Below are 24,875 nucleotides of genomic sequence, written 5' to 3'. Positions count from 1 at the left end.
ATGGTTGCATGGATGCCACTAAGAGCCCTAGCCCCCAGAAACTCTGCTTCTTCTCCCATACTGCCTATTTCTCTAGTCCTTACTGAAATTTTATGTCAGAAGCTAAGCTAATTCCTTCTTGAAGATATGGAAATTTAATGATTGGTCGGTGAGCGTAACTGAGTTTCTTCATGGACCCATTTCCACTGGCAAAACCAAAAGCCATTTAACACCTGGGGCTTGCAGGCAGTGCTTGGAAGGTCCCAAAGATGATGGAGGCACCATCAGAAAGCACTGAAATGAAAGGCACTCATGAAAAGGCAGGTAGGGAAAACAGCTGAAGCTATCATCCTTCAGAGGAGGGAGATTCCTAGGCCTCTGCAATGGAGAGGAAGGGATGGGTGTGGGAGAGAGGCAGGAGGTAAGGCCCAGGTCAGGCACCACAGTCCTAAACCAGCAGCCTTGACAAGGAAGTCCAGAACCAGGAAAGATGTTTGAGTCCAAAGCCCTTCAGCCTCACACCAGACACCCCAGCAGGGTAGCCCTGTTATGCCTCTGCCCAGTTGGGAAGGCCAGTCCTCTTCCCAAAGGAAGGGGTGGCCAGGGGAACACAAGCCTTGACCAGCTGAAGCCTCTGCTCATGCTGTGGTGGGCCCTTTGCAAGGAGAGATCCCACCTGTGGATCTGAATCCCATCTGGCTGCATGATGTGATCACTGGGCTTAATTTAATTTTTGATTCATCAAGATTTGAGTGATTTGATCAGTACAATTCTCCAGAGACAAAAAAGAAAAAGCCATTATTTCCACTTCCTGATCCATTTGACAACGGATTAGTTATCACTAAGGTAAAGGCATCAGCTGACCACTGGTTTTGGCTGGAGTACTGTGTGTTTAAATGATAGCAGGGCTATGTAAGCACACAGCACCTTTTTGTTAAAGGTGCCTCCTACTTAATGAAGTGTTACATAAAAACTAAATTGTCCCCAGATAGTTTTAGTCTGGAGTACTTGGGTAATACACAGAGCAACAGCTTATTAAACTGGAAGAAGTTAACAGAAGTAATAACAATGAAAGGGATCCTTGATTCAAAATGATATTGTGTGCCTTAGAACATTGACATTTGTGTCAATACCGTATTAGTGGTAATCAAATTTCTCATTGTCTGCTGCAATGTAACCAACTCCTTGGGTATAAAACTCCATTAATCATGGATGTGTGCTCTCTGTGTCTGTCAGTGGGAAGATAAATTAGGTGGCACACTGCAGATCTGAAAGAGATGAGGGCATGTATTGAGTATAGAAGGAGAAGGATAAGCAAAATCTACTCCTAGATCTTTTTCCTTGACATTTTCCCCTTGCTGAACCAAAGAACGGTTCAGAGATTGTTGTTTTATTAGCTATTCTGCATAATTTTGTACCATAGTTTTCGTTTTAGAGCAAATGAAAGTGTATTTCTGTGCTTAAGGCAACAGAAATGGGGGTGGAATTTCTGTACCTGCAGATTGTACAGGCATTGTCACCATCTTAAAATGGGAGTAATATTACTACCTGTCATAGTAGTCTTGGTCCTGTCAGAAACTGCAATGCTGTCAGCAGGCTCTGGAGACCTAAGTCTGCCATAGCTCTGCCACAGACCTCTTGCTTGATGTTGGCAGGTCACTCCATTTCACTTTACCTCGTTTCCCCTACTGTTGCTGCAGGTAACAGTACCCCTGCATCCAGAAGCACAGCATTAATAACACCGTGTTAATGTTCATGAGATAGATCCAGAAAAAGAACTTGAGTGTGTGTTTTTTTTATTTCTGAAGCCATACGAGATGAGGATGTGCTGCACATGGCAGATGCCAGCTGGCTGGCTGGGGGTCTTAGAGGCTCTGCACCCTGTCCCTGTCTTTCTCATCATGGCTCTATGTACGTCTTTGGAAATGCCACTTGCTGTGTGTGCAGTCACGTAAGAGTAGCCCTGCTATGCCTCTGCCCAGCTGGGAAGGATGATCCTCTTCCCTAGGAAAGGGATGGCCAGGGAACACAAGCCTTGACCATCTGCAGCCTTGACCCATGCTATGGGGAGCCCTTTGCAAGGAGCCAGGATTACAGGCGTGGGGAAACTTGACTTCACAGACCTTTCCTCCCATTAACGCCCCTGTCATTCTCTAGAACCTGTTCTTCTTATCCCAGCAATTTGTTTCCATACAGTTTGCCTGTGCTTCAGTCCCTGATGTTGTGTAGGTTACCTGAAGGGCCTTCATGTTTGAGGAGGTGATTTCAGGTACTAGACCATTTCAGGGTCTACATAAGGGTTACATGAGGGATCGGTTTCACCTAGGAGTGATCATACTTTCCATATCTTCAGTTGCAAAGTGATGACAGTATTTCTTACTTTCTAACATGTGGCTCTTGGTAACAGAAATGCCAAGTGTTACTGCAGTGTACAGTGTGCTGGGGCTCTGCTCCATAAGGCAGTTTTGAAATCTTTGGTTGTCCATAGCAACCTGCAGGCACTGAAATATCAACTTGCACATATGTGGGGGTTTGAAACGCTGCTGTTGCTGGAGGCTCCTAGGAAAAGGCTCTCTGCTTTATCCCTGTGTGGACCTTCTCCTCATTGCCCCTACCTATCCCATAGAGGTTGTGGCTCCTGCCAGCACAGCAGGTTTTACCAGGCTGCAGGTCCTCTCTGGGAGCTGTACACTGTGCATGGCCAGAGGGAAACCGGTACCAAGGCAACGTGTGCAGGGCAGTCCCAACCAGTGGCAGCCCCTGTGCTGCAAAGACACCAGTGCTCTGATGTCCACCACTACAGAGTGGGTGACAGAGCTGGAGCCACCACAGAGGACCACTGAGTTCACTGGTGATTGATGTGTTGTAAAAGGCAGACTTGCTTGTAGTTTAAATTAGGAGAGAGAGACCAGAGCCACTTCATCTCACACTCTCAGGCTGTGGTCTGGGCAAAACTCCCTGTGCCCCAACTAGCAGGAGGCAGGGCAGCATCCCAGGCTGTAGCCAAGTCACTGGTCCAAAGTAGTGGCTGTGTGACATGACTCAAAATTACAGTGTTCTCCCTTTGCTGGAAATGTCTGAGATTTAACTGATTGGGTCCCCCTGCACCTGTTAGTGACTTTGTCAAAGGATGCACCCCTCCTGTGCTTTGGAAAACCCTTGTGCCAGCCAGCTAGTGCACACTTTGTCCTAGTGCAGGGTGTTGTGACAGCCCTGAAAGGGTCACTGCTACGTGTGCTTTGTCACTACCTGTCACTGCTTAATATTCCTCTCTGCTGGGAGCCAGAGCCTGGACCAACTGCTCAGATTCACCAAGCAACTTTTGCAATATTAGAGTATGAAGACGTTTTCAGCAGCTTCTGTGCTTTTGGCAGCACCCAGTCCCTGCCGTAATTAGGCTTGGGTGTCCTCCAAAATGGCAAAAACTTCAAAGGCCCCAAGCCTAACCTTAGGGGAATGTAGGTGGGGCTGTGATCTCCAGGCAACGTCATCCTGGGAGTCTTTCAGCTCCAGTGGCCAGTTTACATACTCGAGACCTGACACAGCAAAAGAGAGACTTACAGTTTGATGGCTTCAGTCTTTTAATCCCTATTTCTACCAGCAATCCTTTTTCTACAAGTAGGCCCTCCTCGTGTAAGTAGTTCTCTTGGTTTCAGTGGAGTGTCTTTAGTGTACTTAATGTAAACTAAGACTACCTTTGGCATCTGTGGAATCCTAAAAAACTAAAACAGCAGGACACAACTGAGGGCATAGGGCTTTACAGACCCAAGAGGTCACACTGGAGTTTACATTTACTGCTGGCAATTCCAGGGGTTCACTAGCACAGCCACAGCAGATGAATTTCCCTTCTAACTGCAGAATAAACACTGCATGTGGGGTAAATATTAAAGGAATTACTGTAACAGGAAAGGAAAGGGAGGAGGGCTTCTTTGTCAAACAAAAAGGATGTCTGTTTACCTGCTGTCCCCAAGTAGCAGGCACTGCTCATTGGAGTGTTTTGGAAGTCAAGAGATAAAGCCTTAAATAGGGACAGCCAACACGCAAAGAAGAGAAGCGCTTTTACAGCTTTTCGAGTTTCGGGTAATTGTGGCCATTGCTAATTTTCATACCATGATGGCTTAACAGTTCTGTGCCTGTGATTGTGCAGCCCAGTTCACATGGGAAATGCTTCTTGGAGCCTAATAAGCACTAAGGTGCACATCCTGCGTGCTGCCATGGCAACGGCAGGATGCAGGAGGGCTGGGAGGGCTGGCTGCCAGGAGCTCCTGCACCTTGGCAAGAGAACTGCCCTTTGGATGTCCAAAATGGTTTCATTACCAGCCGTGGAAACTATCTGGTGTCTAGTGACTGATTCTTCAAATGAGTGATACCTCCCTAAGCTGAATGAACCCTTTGGTTGCTGGCTTCAGGTGTGTGCTGGTCCATCTAGCACAGCTGTGTAGTGGAGACAGTGCAGTGCAGAGGCCGGCAGCATTCGTGCAAAACTGTCAGTCCTGATGAGGAAGCCCAGGGAAGCTTCACTGATGGTGTTCTGGCATTCAATGTCAGACTGTGTTCTGGGGTTTTGTTTTCACCCTGCTTTCCCGGTTGTTGCTGGTGCCTGACCCTTTCACTGCTGCCAGGGCACATGCAGGGCAGCCTTCATGCCTTGCTGACCTTCTCTGGACAGGGCTGAGCAGCTCTGGGCTTGTGGCAGGAGGGTTGCTAACAACAAATTTTGTCCCATGGCAAACTCTGATGCTTTGACACTTATTTTTCCCCAAGGGAGGGACAAACATAGTTGTTTTCCTTGCTGAAAAAGATCATGACTCTGCAGTGCTGAGGCTGTGGCAGTGTCCATGGGAACTGGGAGCTTGGGTACCCCATGTTCTCAATTCTCCTCCACGGCCAAGACTTCCAGCAGGGCAACAACTCCTGTGCTGTGTCCTGGCCAAGGAAACCACATGAGGCCCTGTCTCTGGTAAGGGGGACAGTGGAATGGAAAATTAAATGGGGGAACATGGTCCATATAGGAGAATGGGGAAATGAAATAATTTAACTGTAGTTCCTATGAAGTACTCAAGCAACTTGGGTAGGAACCTGTTAATGCCAAGCTGAACCAAAATCAATTGTTTGTTGTATTTTTTTTTAATTCCATTTAACAGACTCAAGCAGTCTGATTAAATTCCCACAGACCTGAAACTGTTTTGCCATATCTTTACTCATGCTTTTGTAAAAATTAGTATTTCCCACTCTTAGGTCTTGACATGAAAGAAAGCAAGTGTTTTGCACCAGCCACCACTGCTGATTTCAGTTGTTGGACTTAACAATGGAGTTCCTGATACTGTTAAAACTGTTGCTACTGGGATGAGGGGAGTGATGGTTGATACAAAGCCTGGGGCTTTTTGTAAAGCTCTTAAACTGGTCTGTGATTTGCATACTATGCCAAATCCACCCCATGAACTCAGAGGGTGACTATCAAAATGATGATCTGAGTACCTTACACTTCTCTCTGCCGAGAAGTTGGGTAACCTGTACCTGAGGAGCTCTCCCAGGAAGAGCCTGCATTGTCTTAATGCCAGCATGGAGTGACTTGTGTGACATATGCTCCACGTGAGTTCTCTGCACCCTCCACAGGTGCATCATTTGGCTGAAAACAGACAATAATTATTGCTAATTACGTGTTGCTCTGCTACCTGCTAATTAAGGAGAGCTGCAAAGCTGAGATATGTGTTCTCTGGAGTAGTGACCACCTGACTCAATGAATGCAGAGGTGGAGGATAAAAGTTTGATCAGAGAGAGAACTTGGAATGGCTAATACAACAGTGGTTGGTTGGGGTTTTTAAACCTTCTTCAGGATTTAATGATATTCATGTTCAGAAATACAGCAATATTGATTTGCAGAAATGTATGTAAATGTCATAGTTGCCAACTCTAGGGAAGTGAACACACTGCAGTAGGAAAAGCTATTTCTTCTTATCTGGCTGGAAAAACAACCCAGTTTTGTTGGCACAGATGCATTTTGGAAAATTAAAGAGCAGGGAAGGAAATGACACAATGGTTCTACAGGTGTGCAGAAAGGCCATCAGGAGGGAGCTCCCTTGCTCAGCAGGCTTCAGAGAAGGCTGAGGGGAACTGCAGCAGTGGCTCTCACTGCTGAAAATTCAGCTGGGTTTCCTGAGGGTGAGCAGTTGTGGCAGGGGCTGTGCTGAGATGGTTTCTGACAGGCTAAACAAACCTCTTGATCTCAGTGTTACTGGCCGACAGTCCCTGTGCACTGCAGAGGGACAGGGATGGTCAGATGCACATCTCTGGCCGTGATTTCACCGTGGTATCTAGGCTGACAAATGTCACGGGGAGTTTTCTTAATATAACATGTCCATTGCAGAATTTCTTTATAGTTCCAATATAAGGCTGGCTTTCAAAACCAGAAAGGTACCATCCAGCTTCTAAAATTAACATCTGATTAAAGCCTGGCTCAAATGAATGCTTTAAAAACTCTTGTTATATCATGAGATAAAAATGTGCCTGAATATGGAAAACCTGTACAAAAATATTCATGATGTGTTTCATTATGTACCTTCCTTTACATGGCATCTGATGATAATCAGGATCTAACTTACTTATGGGGTTAGTGAACCATGTTATTGAGGTGTTCATGTCTCTCAATTCTGCATCACAGCAGCTGAAGCTCAGTCATAAGAGAGTGATGACTAAATGACAACGAGCAGATGATGTGTCTCCTAATGATCCTATGGGAAGTCAGCAAACTGGACTAAACAGGAGACTTCCTGTGGACACACGGATGTCCCAGTAAGTACTTTCTCAGTCAGATTCTGTGTGTGAGTTCCTGTGGGAGGGAGAGGCAGATTGACTTTACCTGTAAAATGCACTGAGGATATCACAGGAAAATATTTTGCATCAGGGAATGAAGTACTACTCCTACTTCTGTCAGTGGTGAGATCATTTTGATAGTGTGCTGTTTACTTCCTTTGGAAAGAAATAGCAGCCACTGCAACACAATTGGGGAAATGTAGATTTTATTCCCAAATCTATCAAGTCCCAAACTGAGAACGTACCCACTTGCCTTAATATCTCCTCATCTGTTAACTACATAAAATATCCATTAATTTACAATAATTTCAAGAGATTACATTAATATAGCATTGCTAACATGCTTGGATTCTATCCAAGAGAAGATGCTAAACAGGTATAAGATACTATTAATTTCATCAGTAATGAAATATCTGTAATACAAAGTAATTTTCTTGTGTGCTAAGATTTCAGTATAGTCTAGCTTGCTTGGAGAACTTAATGAAACTATGGCATCAATAGATAATACAATTGCAAACCGAATAACCTGGAAGAGTTTTTGGTCCTCCAGCTACATGACTTTTTATTTAAATTTGCTTGTTAAACTGAATTCCAATAATTAATTACCATTTTGCAGAAAATATATATTTATTAAGAATTATCTAATATCACTGTGCAGCAAAGACGACCTTTCAAAAAGCTTTAAATACAACCTCAACAAGAAATATTCTTGGCAGCATCAGTGTCTTCATGGTAAAAAAACCACAAAAAAGTTAGTCCATACAAGAACCAAATGTTTAGCTCTACTTTACATATATCTAATAGTAACAGGAAGGGAATGGAGTGACTTGATACACAACATGAAGACATTACCTGATATTGTACTATTATTAAAACCTTTTATCGGTCAAGGAGACCCAGCAGAACAGAAACCATAGTTATTTCATGGTAGGACTAGTTTTACAATAGTGCACCCAGTTGGCAAACTCCTTTAAATAAAAGCAATGAAAGCATCTGAAGCCTTGGGATAACCATTTTTCCAGCAGTGAGGAATCATGTTCCTCTTTCCTAAAATGAAGCTGCATTCACTGGGACATTGGATACAGACTGTTTTGTGTGGGTTTTTTGTTTTTCTTTTTTTTAGCCCGGGTAAAATCCTCTTTGTGCACGTGGGTGCCTACTCCACTGGCACTGTCTTCCCAGAGGAGCTCGTGGAGACCTAAATCAGGCCTCTAAAGGTTAACCTGCGGGAAGGCGGAGGATGCCGGGAGGGAATGATCACCCAGCTGGTCTGAGGCTGGTGACGTGGGCTGGTAACCTGAGAGCCTGTTGCACAGCTTCTGTGCCTGGAGTTGCTGTGGGATCAGAAGGAGCTGGCTGGCTCTGTCCTGGTTTATGCAATGCCCAGTCCCCTCGGCCGCACTGCCCTCCTGAGCGGGAGCCTTTTGGCTGGGTCTGAATTCGATGTGCAGCGCCTGCTCCCACTAACTCACTGACTGCACGGTGCTATTCTGCACTGCCCTGCCTGGATTATTCGGGAATATCTGGGAACATGTGTTCCTGAACTGTCTGTTATCAGCAAGTCCAAGAGCTGGGAAGCCCTAGGAAGCTTTCACTGTACTCCATTTATTTTTCCATCCCCTCCCACACACCCTACCACTACACCAGGCAACAACACAGGATACAGTAAAATGGTTCCTAGAAACATGTCATCACTGTCAGTAAGGCTTTTTAAATTCGTGTTTTAAAATATCCCAAACTACAACTTGGTTTCAAACAGTACCTTCACAGAGGTGCTTATCCCACAGGATGACTTGGAGAACCCATCTGATTTCAAATAAATTCATGGTTTTCAGAAGGAACAATTTCCTTTGTTATCCCATCTGGGCAGGCATGTTGTTGTTATATATGGTCAGAAAATGGAAGTGAAAATGCAAAAGCTGTGGTACAAAACCTCTTCTTGTTGCCATTGGCACTTGAAATGTGCTGCATCATCAGGTTTGATGTTCTGAAAGAAAGTTTTTTTATCTGCTGATCCTTTTTTGGCCCAGGTGGATGATTCTTAGGTTCTTTCCTAATGTCTTAAATAGCAGTGATAATGTGCAGCCTATGGAAATCTGCAGCAACTGTTAGGTACTCATTAGTCACTGACACAAAGCTTTGTACATCAGAATCTATCTACAGGTGCCACAGGGAGAAGGCAAGAAAGAAAAATGTGTCATACTCTGAGGTAAACAGCTTTATTCCCTATTAGTCTGCCAGAGGCTGAATTAGTAATTTATGAAGCACTTTGCCACGATGAGATTTGTTTAGTCCACTTAGGATTTGTTTTTTGCTGTTAACACAGAGCTAAACAACTGAGACTGTGTCTACATGCACTTCTGCAGATAGGAGCTTGCTCAGTGCTTGGTGCCTGCCAGCTACAAGCCACATCACCGGCAGCATGGCAGTGTTGTTTGCACAGCATGGAGGGTAGGGCTGATATTCCCACAGTTACTCATCTCTGCACCCCCACTTTTCCACCAGGTGCTGTAGCTGCTTTTGATTTGTTAGCAGGATGGCAGGCTCGCTGTCTGCCGAACAGGAATGTAGTGGTCCCACATAGAGCACTGCCCGGGAGGCCAGGAGGAGGGCTGGTGATGGCCCTGAGCAGGGTGGGGCTCATCACATCTTCATCCAGCTCTGTGGCAGCGTGGACAAAACGTGGTTCTTCTGCCTAGGGAATACATCTGTGGGAATATAGGTTTTTTCCCATTTTTAACACACCCTATTTTTTATTAAGATTTGAGAAAAGTAGAAGTCCATACTGTTAAGACCACCAACAAACTTTCAGGAAAAAGCAGACATTGCCACAGGAAAAAAAAAAAAGGGGAATATAGAAAAGAAACACAAATCCCTATTACAAAAAGTAAATCCAAACCAAATTAAATTTTCAAAGCCTCCTTCCTGGACATAAATCCCCTATTTTTCTTTTGAAGGTCAGCATTAGATGATGCAAGACCAACACTGAACTTCCAGGCCATTAGCCTCTTTGGAGCCAGGCAGCAGACAGGGTGATGTGGTATGTCTGCATACCTCCTCCAGGCACTGAAGAGGAGGTGAGAAGCAAAACCCTTCCTACAGTGGAAGGAGTTATGAGATCCTTCTCATCTCCAAGGGAATGTGCTGCTGCCACAGGGGTGCCAGGGGACAAACTCGTGGATTAGCCTGCAGGAATCACTCCTGACGGAGACAGGGCTGGCAAAAGGAGAAGGCATTTGAAAGCAAAGCCTTTTGAAATGTTGCCTCCCCCAGCTAAAACCGACAGGAAAGAGCTGGCCTTGCTGGTATTTGAAGGGTTTCTGAGCCACTTCAGACAACTCTCTGGTGCCAACTGCCCTGTGCAGAGTCACATGTGTGTGAAACAAGTGACTCAGCTCACTGGGGAAGGCAGAGGTCTGCGCAGAGCTCGGTTTATCACTGGAACTGCCTTAGTCCTCCGACTGGAAGCGTTTGTCTCTGGCATCAGCCAACCAGCCAAGGCAACGGGGTTAGTTTAAGGGAGCACTTCACATTTTTGTTTGCGTAAAGCTGGTATCTCTTTTCCCTATGTGAGCAGGAGTTACTGAACTGGTTTTCCTGTGAAGAGAGTGGGAGTTATTCTGGCGCAGCTGCAGAGGGAAAGTGTTAATCCCCCCCATCTGCCCTTGCTAAACTTTTTAAGTAAAGATTAGTTTGATGAAGGAGCAAGGCTAGGAGGTCTGGTTTTTTGCTACAGCACTCGCTAGAGACCCAAGAAATGGCAATCGTTGAGTCGTAGTGGGCTTTAAGCCCTCAAATCTTTGAGACTTGTGCACAGGAAAAGACAAGGAGGCACTAGCTCCTATGCTCTCCATCTATATGGGGCAAAGTTAGATCCAAAGTCCTCTAGTCCAAGCCCAGATTCACAGCAGAGCAGGAAAGTTACCCTAGAACTACCCCACATCAGGGATTTCACATAAGTCATCTGGCTGATGTGTGTGGGATTCATCACAAGAGGGAAGTGAAGAACTTCCATGAACACCTTGCAGGACTGTGTTCTCAGATGAAAACATCTGCTAAAATGTGCAAAGCCCAGGAAGAAAAGGCTACATTGGTGCTGCAGGACATGGCTCCTCTGGAAAGAATAAGAATGCTGCACATTCTGATTGTTCACTTTGCTTGCTTGCTTCCCCCCCCCATGGTATTTACAGTGCCCTGGTACTCATTCAACTTTCTTAGCTAACAGGTGGGGAGGCAGACAGACCTGCCTGAAATCCTGGCATCAGACACCTGGCAGTCCTTCCTGATTCAGGCACCTTGCAGGTACATTGCCCTGAGGCAGGGGGGAAGCAGGCAGCTTGGATCTGTGTTCCTATGCCAGGACAGGACCCCAACAGAGTGGGGGATTCCCTACTGCATCTGTCCCACTGACTTCTGCAGGAAATACCTCTCAAACCTGTGTGGCTTTCCCAGGAGTCATCCATATTTCCCTAGGGCTGAATATGGTGTGCTCAAGAGATGCTGAAGGCACCAAACCACTGTCTTCTAGGGTCTCCAGACTGCCAGACTGCCTGCCTGTTAAATAGGCACTGAAGTGCCATTAGGGAGTTGAAGTGACATCAATGTTAAAAAACAGCTGACTGAACCTGTAGCTTAATTTAGGAGCTTGTCAGACATATGGTAATGGCCTGGTAAGGCTTGGTTAAAGGTGGCATTTGCAGACTTCTGTACATTTTTAATCTCTGTGTACAATACAATATTGCACATTAGCTTTTGCTCCTGCTGGCAGATTTCTTGTGGGAAGATTTACTTTGGGACTTCAGTAGCACTAAATACAGAGGAACTGACAGAAATAGGGAGTTTGGACCAATGTCTCTGCTGGCATAACTCCATTAGAGCCAGAGGGTGAAATCGCAACCCTGTTGAGATGCATGGGACTTCTGCCAGGCTTGCGACTGCTGAGAACTCTTTTAACAACTCAACCCTGATTTTGCTTTGGAATGAAACCTCCCTGTGGATCTTAGCCTAGGAACACTTGCATCTTTCACACAGAAGAAAAATGTTCTGCAGCAAGCAAATGAACTTGGAAATGATTTTAACTTCATCAGTGGAACCCTTGCAATAGACATTCATTGCGGGCTAAATTTGGCTAGTGTGGTAAGACACTGAGTGAGTAGTACACAGACATTCATCTCCTTCAGAGATGGAAAGGCTCCTGCTTTGGCTGCAGTCACAGTTTATTGGACGTGCTCCCTGTTACTCCCATGAACCGCACAAGCAAAGTTCTGGTGCTCTCAGTGTGACCCATTCATGCAGTCAGTGCTCATCAACAATTGTTTTAAGACCAGGAACCCTAGATACTGACAACGTATCTCTCTCTTCTCTTTACATTGTATATTGCTCTCCTGGCTTCTGGGCTTCCTTTTCATGCCTACCCATTGCTTCAGGGTATTTGTGAGTCTGCTGGAAGGTCTTGGGGCTGAAGACAGACCTGCATCAAAGCCCTTTTTTGTGTAATACTGACTATACCCCCAGCAAGGTCAGAAAGCCGGTGCTCCTATCACCCACAGCTGCGCCTTGATAGCCTTACGGATCTGAGGTTAAAAACGAAGCAGGAAAAAAGGTGCTGGAAAACCAAAATAAATTAATAACAATTCTGGTTTCTTTATAAAGAAGCAGGATGGGGAAAACTGTTTTGCTTTGCAGGTCACCTTCACAGCAAACAGGAATCATTCAATCACTGCTGGATAATACCAAGGGCACTCTCAGAGGTTGGCAATTGGAATGATTAAAAAAATATGAGCAAGATTTTAAGTGTCTCTTTGTGAAACAAACAGAGCAAAATTGTTCATCAGTGGTGGAATAGGTACTGTAAACATTGTCTTAAATGAATCTGGAAGGAATTTGTAAGAGAGAAGATGACCAGCTCTGCCTTCCCAGCACAGTCCCAGCCCCTTACAGAGGGGAGTTTGTGACCTTGCCTTCCTATTACACACATCAAGCTTCCTGGAGCTCTGTGTCTCTTTTTGCATTTGAGAAAACATGAAATATTTCACAGCATCACAGGATCAATGAAATTGGCTGGTGAGCTAGCACAAGTTGCCAAGGATGGTGTCCAGTTGGGTTTTGAGTATCTCCATGCAGGAAGACTCCACAATCTCTCTGGGCAACTGGCTCATTTTGGGGCACTCTCACAGTAAAAAAAAAAATGGTTTTTTTTGTGTTAGGGTGGAATCTGATGTGTTTTCATTTGTGCTTCTTATCCTGTCAGGGAACTCTACTGAAAAGAGTCTGCCTCCCTTCTGCCTGTGCTTGGGATGGACCTTCCCAGTGCTTGGAGGAGGCGATCTTTGAAAGCCAGGCATCTTTTCTGGACACCTATGGTCTCCAGGACCATATCACAAGCAGAATTCTTGGTCGAAGTCTGCTGTTCAAAACCAGAGTTGTGGTCCTGCCTTTTGCGCCACTCTCCTGCCTTAGGGTCCCGAACTCCACCATCTCACAGTCACTGCACCCAGTGCTGACCCCGCCTTCATGTCCCCAACCAGTTCTTCCTTGATTCTAAGTGTGAGATCCAGGCAAGCACCTTTGCTTATTAGCTCCTCGATCAACCATGCCAGGGAGCTGTCAGAGCGCTCTTGAACTCCCCTACATTGCTTGGGCCCTGATGTATCGTCATTTCTAATTTAAACCTCTTCCTACCAGCTTTAAAATTAACCTTAGTATAAAATAAATCCACCTCCTTCTGTGCTCACTGTCAGCCCCTGTGCTCCCTGCTGCAGGCCTGGGGCAGCATTTGCAGGTGTACTGACTGCAAGGTGGCTTGGAAGCCCAGATCTGGTGTCCTTCGCACGTCTCGAGCTGCTCTGTTACACTGGCACTTGCCTTCCTGGACAGATGTTCACCTGAAACCATCTTATCAGTGACACATGACTAGAAGCGTGTCTTTGGTGAAGTGTTTTTTAGTGGTTTTTTTTGCTTTTGAGCTAACCATCCTCATGACTTCCTCTCTGCCCAAGGCTTGCCATAAGGTGAGTATTCTTTTTTTAACTGTTTTTTTTCCTTGCAAAATGAAAGGTTCTCATCGAGGCTCCAATGAGATTTGCAGTAGGATCCACCTTCTTTTTTTCTCTTCTGCTACTAACTCAGAATGCAAGAGCTGGGACTAGTTGTTGAGGTTTTCCATAGGGTTGCTCTTCATGAGGCAGAGCTGAATATGGCCTATGGCTGTCTAGTCCCAGACATTTTAGTACCAAGAATCAGGTGTTTTGGAAAAGCCTGGTGAGTGATTCTACTGTGATCCCACAGGATCCTACTGTGCTGAGAACACAGAATACAACATTATTCTTTCAAAATAATTGGGCCAGACAAAAGGTAGAACTGAAGGCAGAAAAAACATGTATGTACGTATGGAAAAATGTTACCAGTTCTAAAGAATAAAGTACTTTTGTCCAACCTTTTCCAGGGACACTGTCACTCCTGGAGTTTGGTTGGAACTCCTTCCCACGTGACTAAATTAAAGGCATTAATGTTGATCACTGAAAATTTTAGTGTTACCAGATTAAGGCTATAGAGCCAGCCACGAGATAGGCCCTCAAGGGAGTCTGTCATCCCCCCCCATCTGCACTGACTCAAGGATTTGGGACAGAAGTGGATTAAACTTTCGGGGCCTTCAAGCAAGCTCTCCTGTGGCTCATGCTGCCTTCCTTTCAGATTCCTGCAATCAGTGTGTTTTATTCTGAGCCCCGAGTGGCATCCAGCAAAGCTGCTCCACTGCCTACAAAGAAACATTGCACAACATTCGTTGGGCCAGAGCTCCAGGGTGGCGGAACGCATGGCCAGGCATTTCACAACTGCTGTCATCTATGGATTTCTGCTTACAGAAATAGAAAGGGAAAGCCCAGCTAGCTAAGTTTGGCTCTGAAAAGGAGAAGCAGAGTGCACACACACAGCTCTGCTACTTTTCCTAAGCGGGGAGAGCTGAATTACAGAACCATCTGCACATCTTTTGGCTGGTCTGTGGCAGGGAGCGACTTCCTCAGGACCCTCCTGCTATGTATATCACAAGGTGGCTTGTCCACCACCTCGATGACTTTCCACGCGGAAAAGCTGCCCTTCCCTCATGTTTTACCCTGCCTATAGCCATGCTCAAGAGAGTTACATGTCTTCTCAGGAGGCTGCTGGCAGAGCTCAGAGTACTTTAGACAGCCTTTTTAGTGCCCATCAGGATTTAAGCTCACATTTTTAGCAGAGAAAAGTTTAAAGCACGGTACCGCATAACCCCCAGGCTTTCCCTACATCCCCTGAGATTTGGTCCTAGGAGCAGAATAATGTGGCATTGGGTCCCAGGGGCAGAATGAGATGGTGCAGACCAGCCAAGTCCCGAAGTACCACAGCCCTCCCACAGCCTCTTCTGCTTGGGGAAGACCAACATCAGACTTCCTCAGAACAACAACAAATAACTCATAAATATTATAATTTTTTTCTCAGTGAAGGAGGACTGGAACAGTTGGGAAATCGCCCTCCAGGAAACCTTTGTGACGAGGCCCCTCTCGGTGTCACTGCCGGGGCTTAAAATGGCGCGGAAGGGCAGCGAACCGCTCCTCAACTCCCCTCTGCCGCAGCGGGCGCGGTCGGGGCGCCGCGGGGATGCTCCCCGAAGAGCAGGCAGTGGGTGAGCGAGGGGTGAGGTGAGGCCGGGCTGCCCGGGCAGGGAGGGCACGCTCAGGGTGCGCAGCCGAAGAGCCGGACCGGGCTCGGCGGCGGCAGCGCCCCGACAAGCAGAAGATGGCGGCGGCGCGCGGCCCAATCAGCGCGCGGGGCCGGCTCGTGCCCGCCCGTTACCCATTCCCGGCGCTCCGCGTGCCCCGGACGGTTCCATTCACGGCAACCGCCCCCGCCCGGCCCCGGTGTGGTCGCGCCCGGCCGGTATAAAGAGGAGCGCGGCGCACGTGTGCGCCTCAGTGCCGGCGGGAGCGGGAGGCGGGGTGGTGTTTGTGCCGGTGGTGTCAGTGTGTAGAGGGAGCGGTGGGGGTCGGGCGTGCCGCACAGTCACCGCGCAGCCCCTCGGTGCTCGTGTCCCCGTCCCCTGTGAGGGTCGCCGGTGCCCCCCTGCCCGGCCCCGCGCTGCCGCCGCTCCCCCGCGGGATGCGGGCTCGGCCCGCCCCGCTAGCCCTCACCCCCGCGCCGGCCGCAGCATGAGCGCGGCGAGCGACACGTATTTCCTCATAAAAGACATAAAACCCGGACTGAAAAACTTAAATGTCATCTTTATTGTGCTGGAGATCGGTAAGTGGCGCCCGGCACGCCCCACCCCCGGGCCGCCCAGGCGTGTCACGGCGGGCGGGGGAGCCGACGGCGCCGTGTCCCCCCCTGAGCCGCGCTTCTCCCCGCAGGGCGAGTCACCAAGACGAAGGACGGGCACGAGGTGAGGTCCTGCAAGGTGGCGGACAAGACGGGCAGCATCACCATCTGCGTGTGGGACGAGATCGGCGGCCTCATCCAGCCGGGGGACATCCTCCGCCTGACCAAAGGGTGCGTACGGGGCCGCCCCCGCCCGCCGGGCCGCGCAGCCCTTTGTCCCCCGCGGGGCTGCGGGCGGCTCGGCCGACACCCCGGGGCACGGGGGGCACGGCCCGCCCCCCTCGGACCGGCTCCCTATTACCGAGCCAGCGCCCTGAGGTCACTCGCCAAATTAAACCCACCTTTTTCCAGGCCAGAACATGCCTAGCGTGAGCATATAGGCTAGGAGGGGCTTGGGTTTGTGACGAGGTGGTGGTGGCGAAGAGACTTTGTTTGGCTTTAAAAAAGCTCCTTAGGAAAAGATTTCTAGGGCGGGGGAAATGCAACAGTCGGTCCTGGTTGTAAATCAAGCAGGGGAAGTCAAAAGCATGTTCTTTTTTCATAGTCAGTTCTTTAGCAGTCGGCTCCTTAATGAAAGGAGGGGATGATTACATCTCCCGTGCAGAAAAGTTGCTTTTCATTGCAATGAGTTTAACGAACATGGCAGGCAGAGAACAACCTTTTCAGTTTCACTGTAAAAATTCATGCTAAGGCTACACTGTAGGTTGTTAGTTTGGTTAGGTGCAAATAATCTCTCAGAGGTGACTTAATTTAAAAACCAACCAAAAAACAACCCCCTCAAACTTATATTTATTAACTGTGAGAATACTAGAGTCAATCTGAAAATCCTTTTCCACGTCACTTAAACTACCAATAGCAAATTGATAGTCACTTTTATTTGAGTTCTTCATGTCAGTTAGGTTACACTTAGAAATCCATTACACTGATCGTTCGGCCTACAGCACTCTAGGAGATGGTGGAACTACAGTGTGTGTAAGGTCCTTTTAATTTGTTTTTATGAAAAAGCAGGTGAAAGGTTACTCAGTGAGTCTGCTAACTGAGCTGCTCTTGTTATTTTGAGTGTAATTCTTGGTCGTGGCCTGAAATTGTATGACCCTTGCCACCAAAACTACAGCTGCTTCCTCCTATGCAAATGTCCTTTTACACGAAATGGGCTGACTCCTCAGCAGAGGTGGTTCTGGGGAAGGCTGCTTGCGTGGAGAGCACGTGGAGCTCAGGGATGGGTGGAACTAAACCAGAGCTCTGGGACAGCACAAAGCCCTGTGTGTAGATGACATTGAAACAAATTAGGAGCAGTGCTGTTCGGCAGTGTTACTGTAATGTGCCCTGTGACTGGCTTACTGTTACTCCTCTGGTGTTTCTGTGCAACAATGGGAGAGTCGTGGCATCCTTTAATGTAAAAAAGTGAGTTTGGCTTGTACGAATTAATTTTGAGGTGATAGCATGATTTCTAGTGGGTGGCAAAGTCATGCCTTCATTTACATGAATTGCAGGTTCTCTTAGGACTGTGTAGGGAGTGAAATGGCAAAAGTAAATACATTCTGGCTTGGCTCTCATCTGCAGAAAAATGCCCTCATGCTGGTATACAGAGTTCTCCAAACACAATTTTGGACTTAAATAGGATTGAGTGAGTGATGTTGCCGTTGCAAGGCGGGTAAATTTCAGCTCTGTAGGCTAATCTGACTCTTCAGTGCAGGATGCCCACTCTTACAAATAGAAAAGCTTATCCAGACCCCATGTGTAAATGTGCCCTTTTCCTTTTTTTTTCTCTCCTTTTTTTTTTTTTTTTCCTTTTCTCAAGCTGCAGATGCATTCCTCTTCAAAGGCAGACACTGTTGCTTAATTTTGTCACTGGCTGTTTACCCTTTTTACAGGAAGCTGTTGCAGTTAATATTTCTAAATATGAAGTTAGTGCTGGAGTTCAGTGCTTTATGGCCATCTCTTTTTGAGACAAAAACAAGTGCTTGCATACATGGAATAACTTTGTGCTTGAGGTTGTTAGTCCCATAATTTGCTGGGTGTTGTCCCAGTAAATGTATGTTTGACTTACATTTATTACTTGGTAGCTCTTTTCCTTTGTGCTCTGCCACAAAACTGCCCAACTAGCAGGTTATTAAAGGTTAAGCATTGGGGGAATCTTTAAAGTGAAAGGTAGCACTATGAAGTGAAGAACATTAATCCTGCTTCTGGATGGAAAACTCCTGAGATAGTATCTCCAGTTATAGTGCCTATGCTTTCCTGTTGAAGTACAGAGCAGGTTATCACTGCGTTGGCAGTGCTGTCCTCTCCTGCCACCCTGACTCCTCCCTGGGGCCTCTTCAAGGCCCTGTGTGTGGCCGGATGGCTCCCAGTCCCAGCAGATAAGGCAAAGGGCAAGAGGAATGTTTGCTATCTATGTTCCAGAGATAGACCTGGGGCATAAGGAAGTGGTGACTTGTCCAGATTATCTGTGACTCCCAAGAGTGCGATTGCTGAGGCTCCCTATTCCTTTGCTAGAAGACCCGTATTCCTTTTAGCTCCCTTGCACCATGCCCAGTTTCTGGTCTGTATTTTCCTTATTATCTACACCTATGTGATGCCCCTCACCGAAAGGAACAATTACACATAAAGTTTTGCATGACTCACATTTCAGTGCTTGAAGTCAAGAACGACTGTGAAGACTAGAGTGCACTCACACTGTCTTGTAAGGGAATGTTCCTGCAATCAAAATATTATTTAGTTGTATTTCTGTACATCAACTGGAACTTGATGGTCAGACTTCTGCCTTTAAAAAACCCCAGTCTGGTAAGGACCTGTACTGAAAACCTAAGCACTTCCATTATGTGCTTTTAGTAGCAGTAGCTGTTCTCCAGTGAACAAAGGTAATGCTTCCTGGCTCCTGCTGAAAGCAAAACAGAGTTGTCACTGAATGTAACACAGATACTGCTTTTGGCAAACTGCCTTTCCTCTGCAGGACCAGTTATAAGGGTTGCTCCAGCCAACCAAAGAGCATCCAATCTCAAAATAATTGGGTGCTTTCCTACAATTGCCAAAGGAGTCTGCTGAGCTGCTGATCCCTTTTGGTAGAAGTAGTACATGGGGATCTATAAACTTTTAGTGTTGGTGTCCCTGGGAATTTTTTTAGTCCATTCATGCTGATAGGTAATGCTTGTTAGCTCCTGGAATACAGCATGCTTTCACTTCCTCCGTGAACTCATTCACTAAGAGACTGCATCACTTCTCCTTTCTTTGGCCAGGTACGCATCTCTGTGGAAAGGATGCCTGACACTTTATACAGGACGAGGAGGGGAGCTGCATAAAATTGGGGAGTAAGTATTGCGTGTTCATACTTTGTCTCCTCTCAGCAGAGTGTCACGGTAAGTATGAGATGTGGTGGCTCTTAGGAAGTGGAAGTTAGGGCAGCGAAAGTGTGTTGTTGGTTGGTCGTGGATAGGTACAGCACAAGGCAACCCTGATAGGAGTTTCCAGATGCCACTGTGGTAATGAGCCCCAACCCCCTCTAGACTGTAGATACGTTGAGGAAAAGTAGCCTCCTATCATTGGCACAGATGGATTTTTACCTAGGAGGAGGAAATGTGTAGACAACAAGGAACTGAATCTGCATTACTTACCTGAGCCTCAGCTTGATTAACAACTTCATTTTGGTGGAAGCCTTCTGTATGTGTATCATGCTTGAGAAACAGGCAGTGCAAAGAAGGAAGACCAAGGTGACTCCAGTGAATCATATCTAAGCAGAAACAAGCCTCATTAAACCTGCTTTAAACTGCCCACAGACTGGGGCAACAGCTCCTGACTAAGAACAAACATGAGTAACATACTTGAGCAACAGAAAAAATAGCAACGTTTTCTAACCAGAACAGTACTTCCACTGTTGCACAAAGTTCTGTGGGAAACCTTATAGTCACCAGGGAAGTGGGGCTCTGGGGTGGCCACATCTTTTCTTGTATGGTTCAGAAATGCCAGCATTCAGCTGGAGTTTGTGCAAGAGAACCTGTAGATTTTATTTGGTGTAAATCCATCACCTCAGAAATGTCATCCAGTTGGCTTACTCTCCAGCAGGCTGGAGTGATGTAAGTTCCTCATCTGAGTTGTGCCTCCCAGCAGCAGGTGGGAGCTCCACTTCTGCTTAACAGTGCTGTGTAATGATTCAAATCTCTCTTCCCCCCTGCCATAATTTCCTTGTGGTGAGTTGATGGGCCTATTCCTCCAGAGTCCCCTCGAGTGGAAAAGGATGCTTTGAATTTCATTCCCTGCGTTGGATTCCTCTGCTGTTATTGTTAATGGGGCACTGCATAGCGTGAGAGCATGTGGGAGTGCTTAACTCTTCCCTAGACATGTAATGCAATCCCAGTCTGGGAGCAGGCTGGGTGACTCTGTGCCTCAGGTGACCTTGTGAGTGGGTGCTGGACAAGATTGTGCAGCTGGAAGAGAGGCAAAGGGAGCCCTTTCATCACCTTTTGTTTTCCTTAGGCCAGTTTACCTACTTGAGTAAAGGTATACTTGCCTCTGCTTGACTTCACACCAGGAATGATGTGACAGCCTCACCACAAGCATATAAAGGGATCAAAGAGCCTTTTAATACCTATGGATATTCTCTGAACAGTGGGGTCTGGATTAATTACTTTTAGGTGATGGGATGTGTCAAGAACATATGCTCTTTGTATTGTGGAGTTGAGAACTCTGTTAAAAAATGGCTTTAGAACTTCCTCATAATCCTGATTTCTCCCCAGGTTTTGCATGGTATACTCAGAAGTGCCAAACTACAGCGAGCCCAACTCAGAACACATCGGGCAGAACAAACTGGTATGTTAAACTTGTCTGAGGCTTCTGGCATAAAGTGCTCTTTGTTCTGAATACTTCCCACTAAACTGTGATCAGATGTGACTCTCCTGGAAAAATGAACTTAAAGTGACATATAGCTAAAAATGAGCCAATAATTAAAGTAGCAGATAAATTCCATGTGGAGCCACTATAAGAACACAAGAAAGAAAACATCAACCCCTTTCTGTAAAAATGTGAATTTTCTCTCTCTGATCCCATGTCTTTTTTTTTTTTAATGTTTCTCCAAAGGCACAAGGTGAACAGAATAATATTTCTGCATCAAGTGGTATGGGTACTTGTACTTTTGGGCCACTGGGTAAGTTTTTTTCATTTTGCAGAAGTGAAAAGATGAGAAACACTTGAAGGGAATAGAAAGAAATTTATCTTACTAAGGGTTCTCCATTCTTGGGATAAAAGTCTGCTAGGCTCTAAAGTCATTCAAACTGGGGCCTGAATCTCAAGCATGTAAACAGGAACATTTCCTGATCATTGTTTTCAGAACTTCTTCTCTAGAAGTGGAAGAGATTAGACTATTCAGGGTGCCTGTATCACATAAGGGGACTTGACTAATACTAAATTGTTTTGATGCTTTTGAAGAGTTCTTGCAGCACTTGAAATTCTGGTTTTTTTGAACTGAACAAGTCATTGTCTTTAAAGATTCCTTACTTTAATCTTGTTAGTCACCATGGCTTTCTTGCCAGGTTAGCTGCCCAAAACAGAAGGGGTAGTAAGTAACCTGAATTCCAATATCTGACTTGTCTATATCATTTTTTTAATATATATTTTATTTAAATGTAGAAGCTTAAATAAGAAAATACTTCAAGGACTTGAGTGGGTGTAAGCTGAGAGGGAACCTTAGTCTGCCTACACGATGTCCAGACTCAGTAGCTGGTGTTGTAAAACTACTACTGTGACCCTTCTTGCTTTAGCTGAGAAAGAGGGACGGAGGGGAAGTAGTTTGGGAGGGGAGAGAAAGGTAACCTGTGGTTTGAGGTCTTGCAGTGCCCAGGACCCTGAAGGACCACGCTTCTGGTCCTCAGGGTTTGCTGGTTACTGCAAACTCCGTGTGTTCCCTGTTGCTAAACTTATATAAGGGAGCAGTGATTTCAGTCCATGGAACTTGTAATAACCTTTTTTCTGTCTTTTTAGGAAATGGTTTACAAACTGGACCTGAAGCAAGTGGATTTCCATTCATGTATAATCACAGCCACATTTATGCAGGTAGTGGGAGAGGCAATGGACGAGGACCTGTAAATCCAGCACCAGCTAATAGTGTTCAGCCTCTTCCTCCTGCTGTCAGTAATGGGAGGGACCCACGCAGGGCCTTTAAAAGATGACTATGCCAAATGTGGTTGTACAGCTTGCTTAAACTCTACACTCTACTTGAGCACTTACTGCACTTTTATTTATAGTTAACTGTGAACCAGTTTGTCCTTTGTGTGGTTTTTTTTTTTTTACCTTTTGGTCTATGGAGCAAACTTGATGTGATCTATTTCTTGTTTTGCTTAGGGAAGCACAGTGAGTCTTCCCCATACATAAAGGGGTGGGGGGGAAGGTGGATATAAGAAAGTAAGAGTAACAGGTTAAAGTGTCTCAATTAAAACTTGGTGCCCTTTGCTAAATGTAAGAAAACTTCAGTTACATACATGTATTTCTGTTTCTGTTGGTCAGCCATGTAGCCTTAATAGGTCTATTACGTCCTGTGCACATGTGGTTTGACTTCCATTAGAGTTAATGGGAGTTCTTCGTATTGGAAGAGAAACAAAGGGGAAGAGCAAAGATGCTCTGGTGAGCTAGGTGTCCTTGGAATGCATACAGCTTGTAAAAGCAATAAGTGTAAGCAAATAGTGGTGCCAGACCTAGTGGTGTCTCTGGAATCAGAGGATGGATAACTCATATCAACTCAAGTTGAAGACATGGTGAGTGTCTTGAAGCTTGATTCTGATTCCAGAAAGGTGTACACTACTTGAAAATTCTCTATACAACATTACCACTGTCAAGGAAAGTAACACTGATTTTTGATTTGGAGAGAAGCTTGCATATTCATTCTTGCTTTGCATGAGATAGCAGAATATAGAAGGATCTGACTTCAGACAGTGTTGGGGAGTATGCCGTTTGTAGCCACTCCTTGCATAAAAGCTCAAAGTTACTTTGCGGGAGTCTGAATTTCCAGGAGCGGACTGTTTCCAAATGCTGCATTACCCATCTCTTCGACGAGGCTGCCTCCTCCTTCCTTCCTTCACTTTTCCAAGTGGAATTACGTATTAGATGAAGCTGTATGTGTGGATTGCAGAGGTACCAGCCAAGAACACAGCTGCATTTATGCTGTTAAGCTTTCCTTCCTCTGTTTTATATGAAATACGAGTTATCCCTTGAAGAACCCCACCACCTCCATGTCCTGGGGGGAAAATAGCTGATTTTATTTCTGAGATCACAAATGCCTTGACTCTAGGTAAGAGTCCAGTGCCATATTTCAGATCAGGTTCAAAAACAACTCGGAAACTGAGGTGTCATACTGGATTCATCTGTTTAACTCTTCTTAACTGACCTCTCAAATAAAAAAATTGCACTAATCACATCAAAACAAATCTAACTTTCTTTCTGTCAAGCCATAAAGACTTCATGACAAAAGGCTATTTCTGAATTGTGAATTGTTTCTGTGGTCTTTCCTGTTATTTGAATCTGCCACTGTCACTAATGTTTACAAGTTGTTTACATTTGATACTTCTGCTTTTGGTACTCTGTCATGATTTGTTGAAAATTGCTTCTAATTGGTGAAAGTTCCTTGCTTGGTGTGAAATACTGAACTTTGTTTGAAATGCAAGCATCAGTAACAACAAACTTCTGAAGAGAGGTTTAGAGAGACCTGTATGCCCAGACACCTGAGGGCTGTTTGTCTCTAGTATGGTGAAGTGCTTTTCTGGTACCTGCTTCCAAGTGGAACTAGTGAAACTTGTTTTGGACACAAGAGGGTGGCATGCCTCATGAGATCATCCCTGGGTGCTGCTATGTGATAATTGGTGAACCAGAAAGCATGTGGTGACTTCTGAGGAAATGGTGTAAGGAGGTGACGTGTAACTCAGGGACTTTAAATTGCTTACTTATTTAAATAAATGTATAGTTTAGATGTATGGACAACCTTTTCTGCAGTGTTGCATTAAGACATTTCATATGCTTGTGAGAAGGAAGCCAAGGAGACTTCTAAACCTGGGAAGCACATACGACATGTTCCAGAGGTAAACAAGATGTAAGTATGGTGTGAGAGCTGTGCTTCCCAGTAGTTGCTGTAAAGTTAGCAAGTGATGACGTGGTGGGGACTGAGTACTCGTTGGCGTATCTGCACTGTGGATCTCAGGTCCTGGTGATCTTGCCTTCTCTGCAGCATAAAAAAGTTGAAATAGAGGGGAACCCTGTGTTAGTGTGTGCTGAGGTACCTGATGTTTGTAGCTCTATGCATTTGAGCTTTTATTAAACTAATAAACAGAATACTTGTTCACAAATTCCAACTAAAAAGTGAGATGATTGCTGCTGATAAGTGGCATAAGATTAAAAGCTTATGTCAAGTGGATGATTGATTTGCACTTGGGAGGAAAAAAGCAAGAGGCTGCTCTTCATGTTCTCAAGGTTAGTAGCATTCCTGCTTCCCCTTTTCTTACATGAAACTATTGCAGTTTATTAATAAATTTTTACTTCTTTGCAGGGGAAATCTGTGTCCAGAAAAGTCACGTGGACTTAAATATAACTTTTGAAGGTCTTCTGATCTTCCAGTGAACCTAGGATGAAGTTGTTTCGCTCAGAGGTATCACTGTCAAGATAGTTCTCAGCTTGCAGAGGAACCTGGGAATCCTGCCTTATACCTGTTTGGATCATAGCACCTTGGTTCATGGAGAGAGAGATACACACACTTCTCTATGCAAACA

General features: G+C 45.7%; 1 protein-coding gene and 1 long non-coding RNA gene across 3 annotated transcripts in view; both read left to right on the top strand.

Annotated features, from left to right (window-relative positions):
- The window catches only part of LOC113996471, a 30,657-nt gene extending 21,981 nt beyond the window's left edge, over nt 1-8,676 (top strand). For both annotated transcript variants that reach the window (XR_005562610.1, XR_005562609.1), the window contains 2 exons: nt 6,641-6,771; nt 7,916-8,676. This is a non-coding gene — a long non-coding RNA (uncharacterized LOC113996471). The remainder of the gene's footprint in view (nt 1-6,640; nt 6,772-7,915) is intronic.
- A 7,054-nt stretch (nt 8,677-15,730) lies between these two features.
- NABP1 (nucleic acid binding protein 1) lies at nt 15,731-24,455 on the top strand. Its single transcript, XM_027737534.2, has 6 exons — nt 15,731-16,059; nt 16,167-16,305; nt 19,371-19,442; nt 20,865-20,937; nt 21,205-21,271; nt 22,105-24,455. Exons 1-6 carry the CDS (start codon nt 15,969-15,971, stop codon nt 22,290-22,292), a joined length of 630 nt encoding a protein of 209 aa, XP_027593335.1. The 5' UTR covers nt 15,731-15,968; the 3' UTR covers nt 22,293-24,455.
- The last annotated feature ends 420 nt before the right edge of the window (nt 24,456-24,875 follow it).

Source organism: Pipra filicauda, unplaced genomic scaffold (assembly GCF_003945595.2).
Source record: "Pipra filicauda isolate LSUMZ 115617 unplaced genomic scaffold, ASM394559v2 scaffold149_size4050908_pilon, whole genome shotgun sequence".
In the NCBI taxonomy this organism is placed as follows: Eukaryota; Metazoa; Chordata; class Aves; order Passeriformes; family Pipridae; genus Pipra; species Pipra filicauda.
Note: the sequence above shows the minus strand (reverse complement) of the source record. Positions and strands in the feature narration are given on the sequence as shown.

What these genes read in the sequence shown, in the direction of transcription:
- NABP1 (XM_027737534.2), top strand. Translation starts at nt 15,969, where the DNA reads ATGAGCGCGGCGAGCGACACGTATTTCCTCATAAAAGACATAAAACCC. An exon ending in GAGCTGCATAAAATTGGGGA is followed by an intron (nt 19,443 to 20,864) that starts GTAAGTATTGCG and finishes ATTTCTCCCCAG; the next exon opens with GTTTTGCATGGTATACTCAG. An exon ending in TTGTACTTTTGGGCCACTGG is followed by an intron (nt 21,272 to 22,104) that starts GTAAGTTTTTTT and finishes CTGTCTTTTTAG; the next exon opens with GAAATGGTTTACAAACTGGA.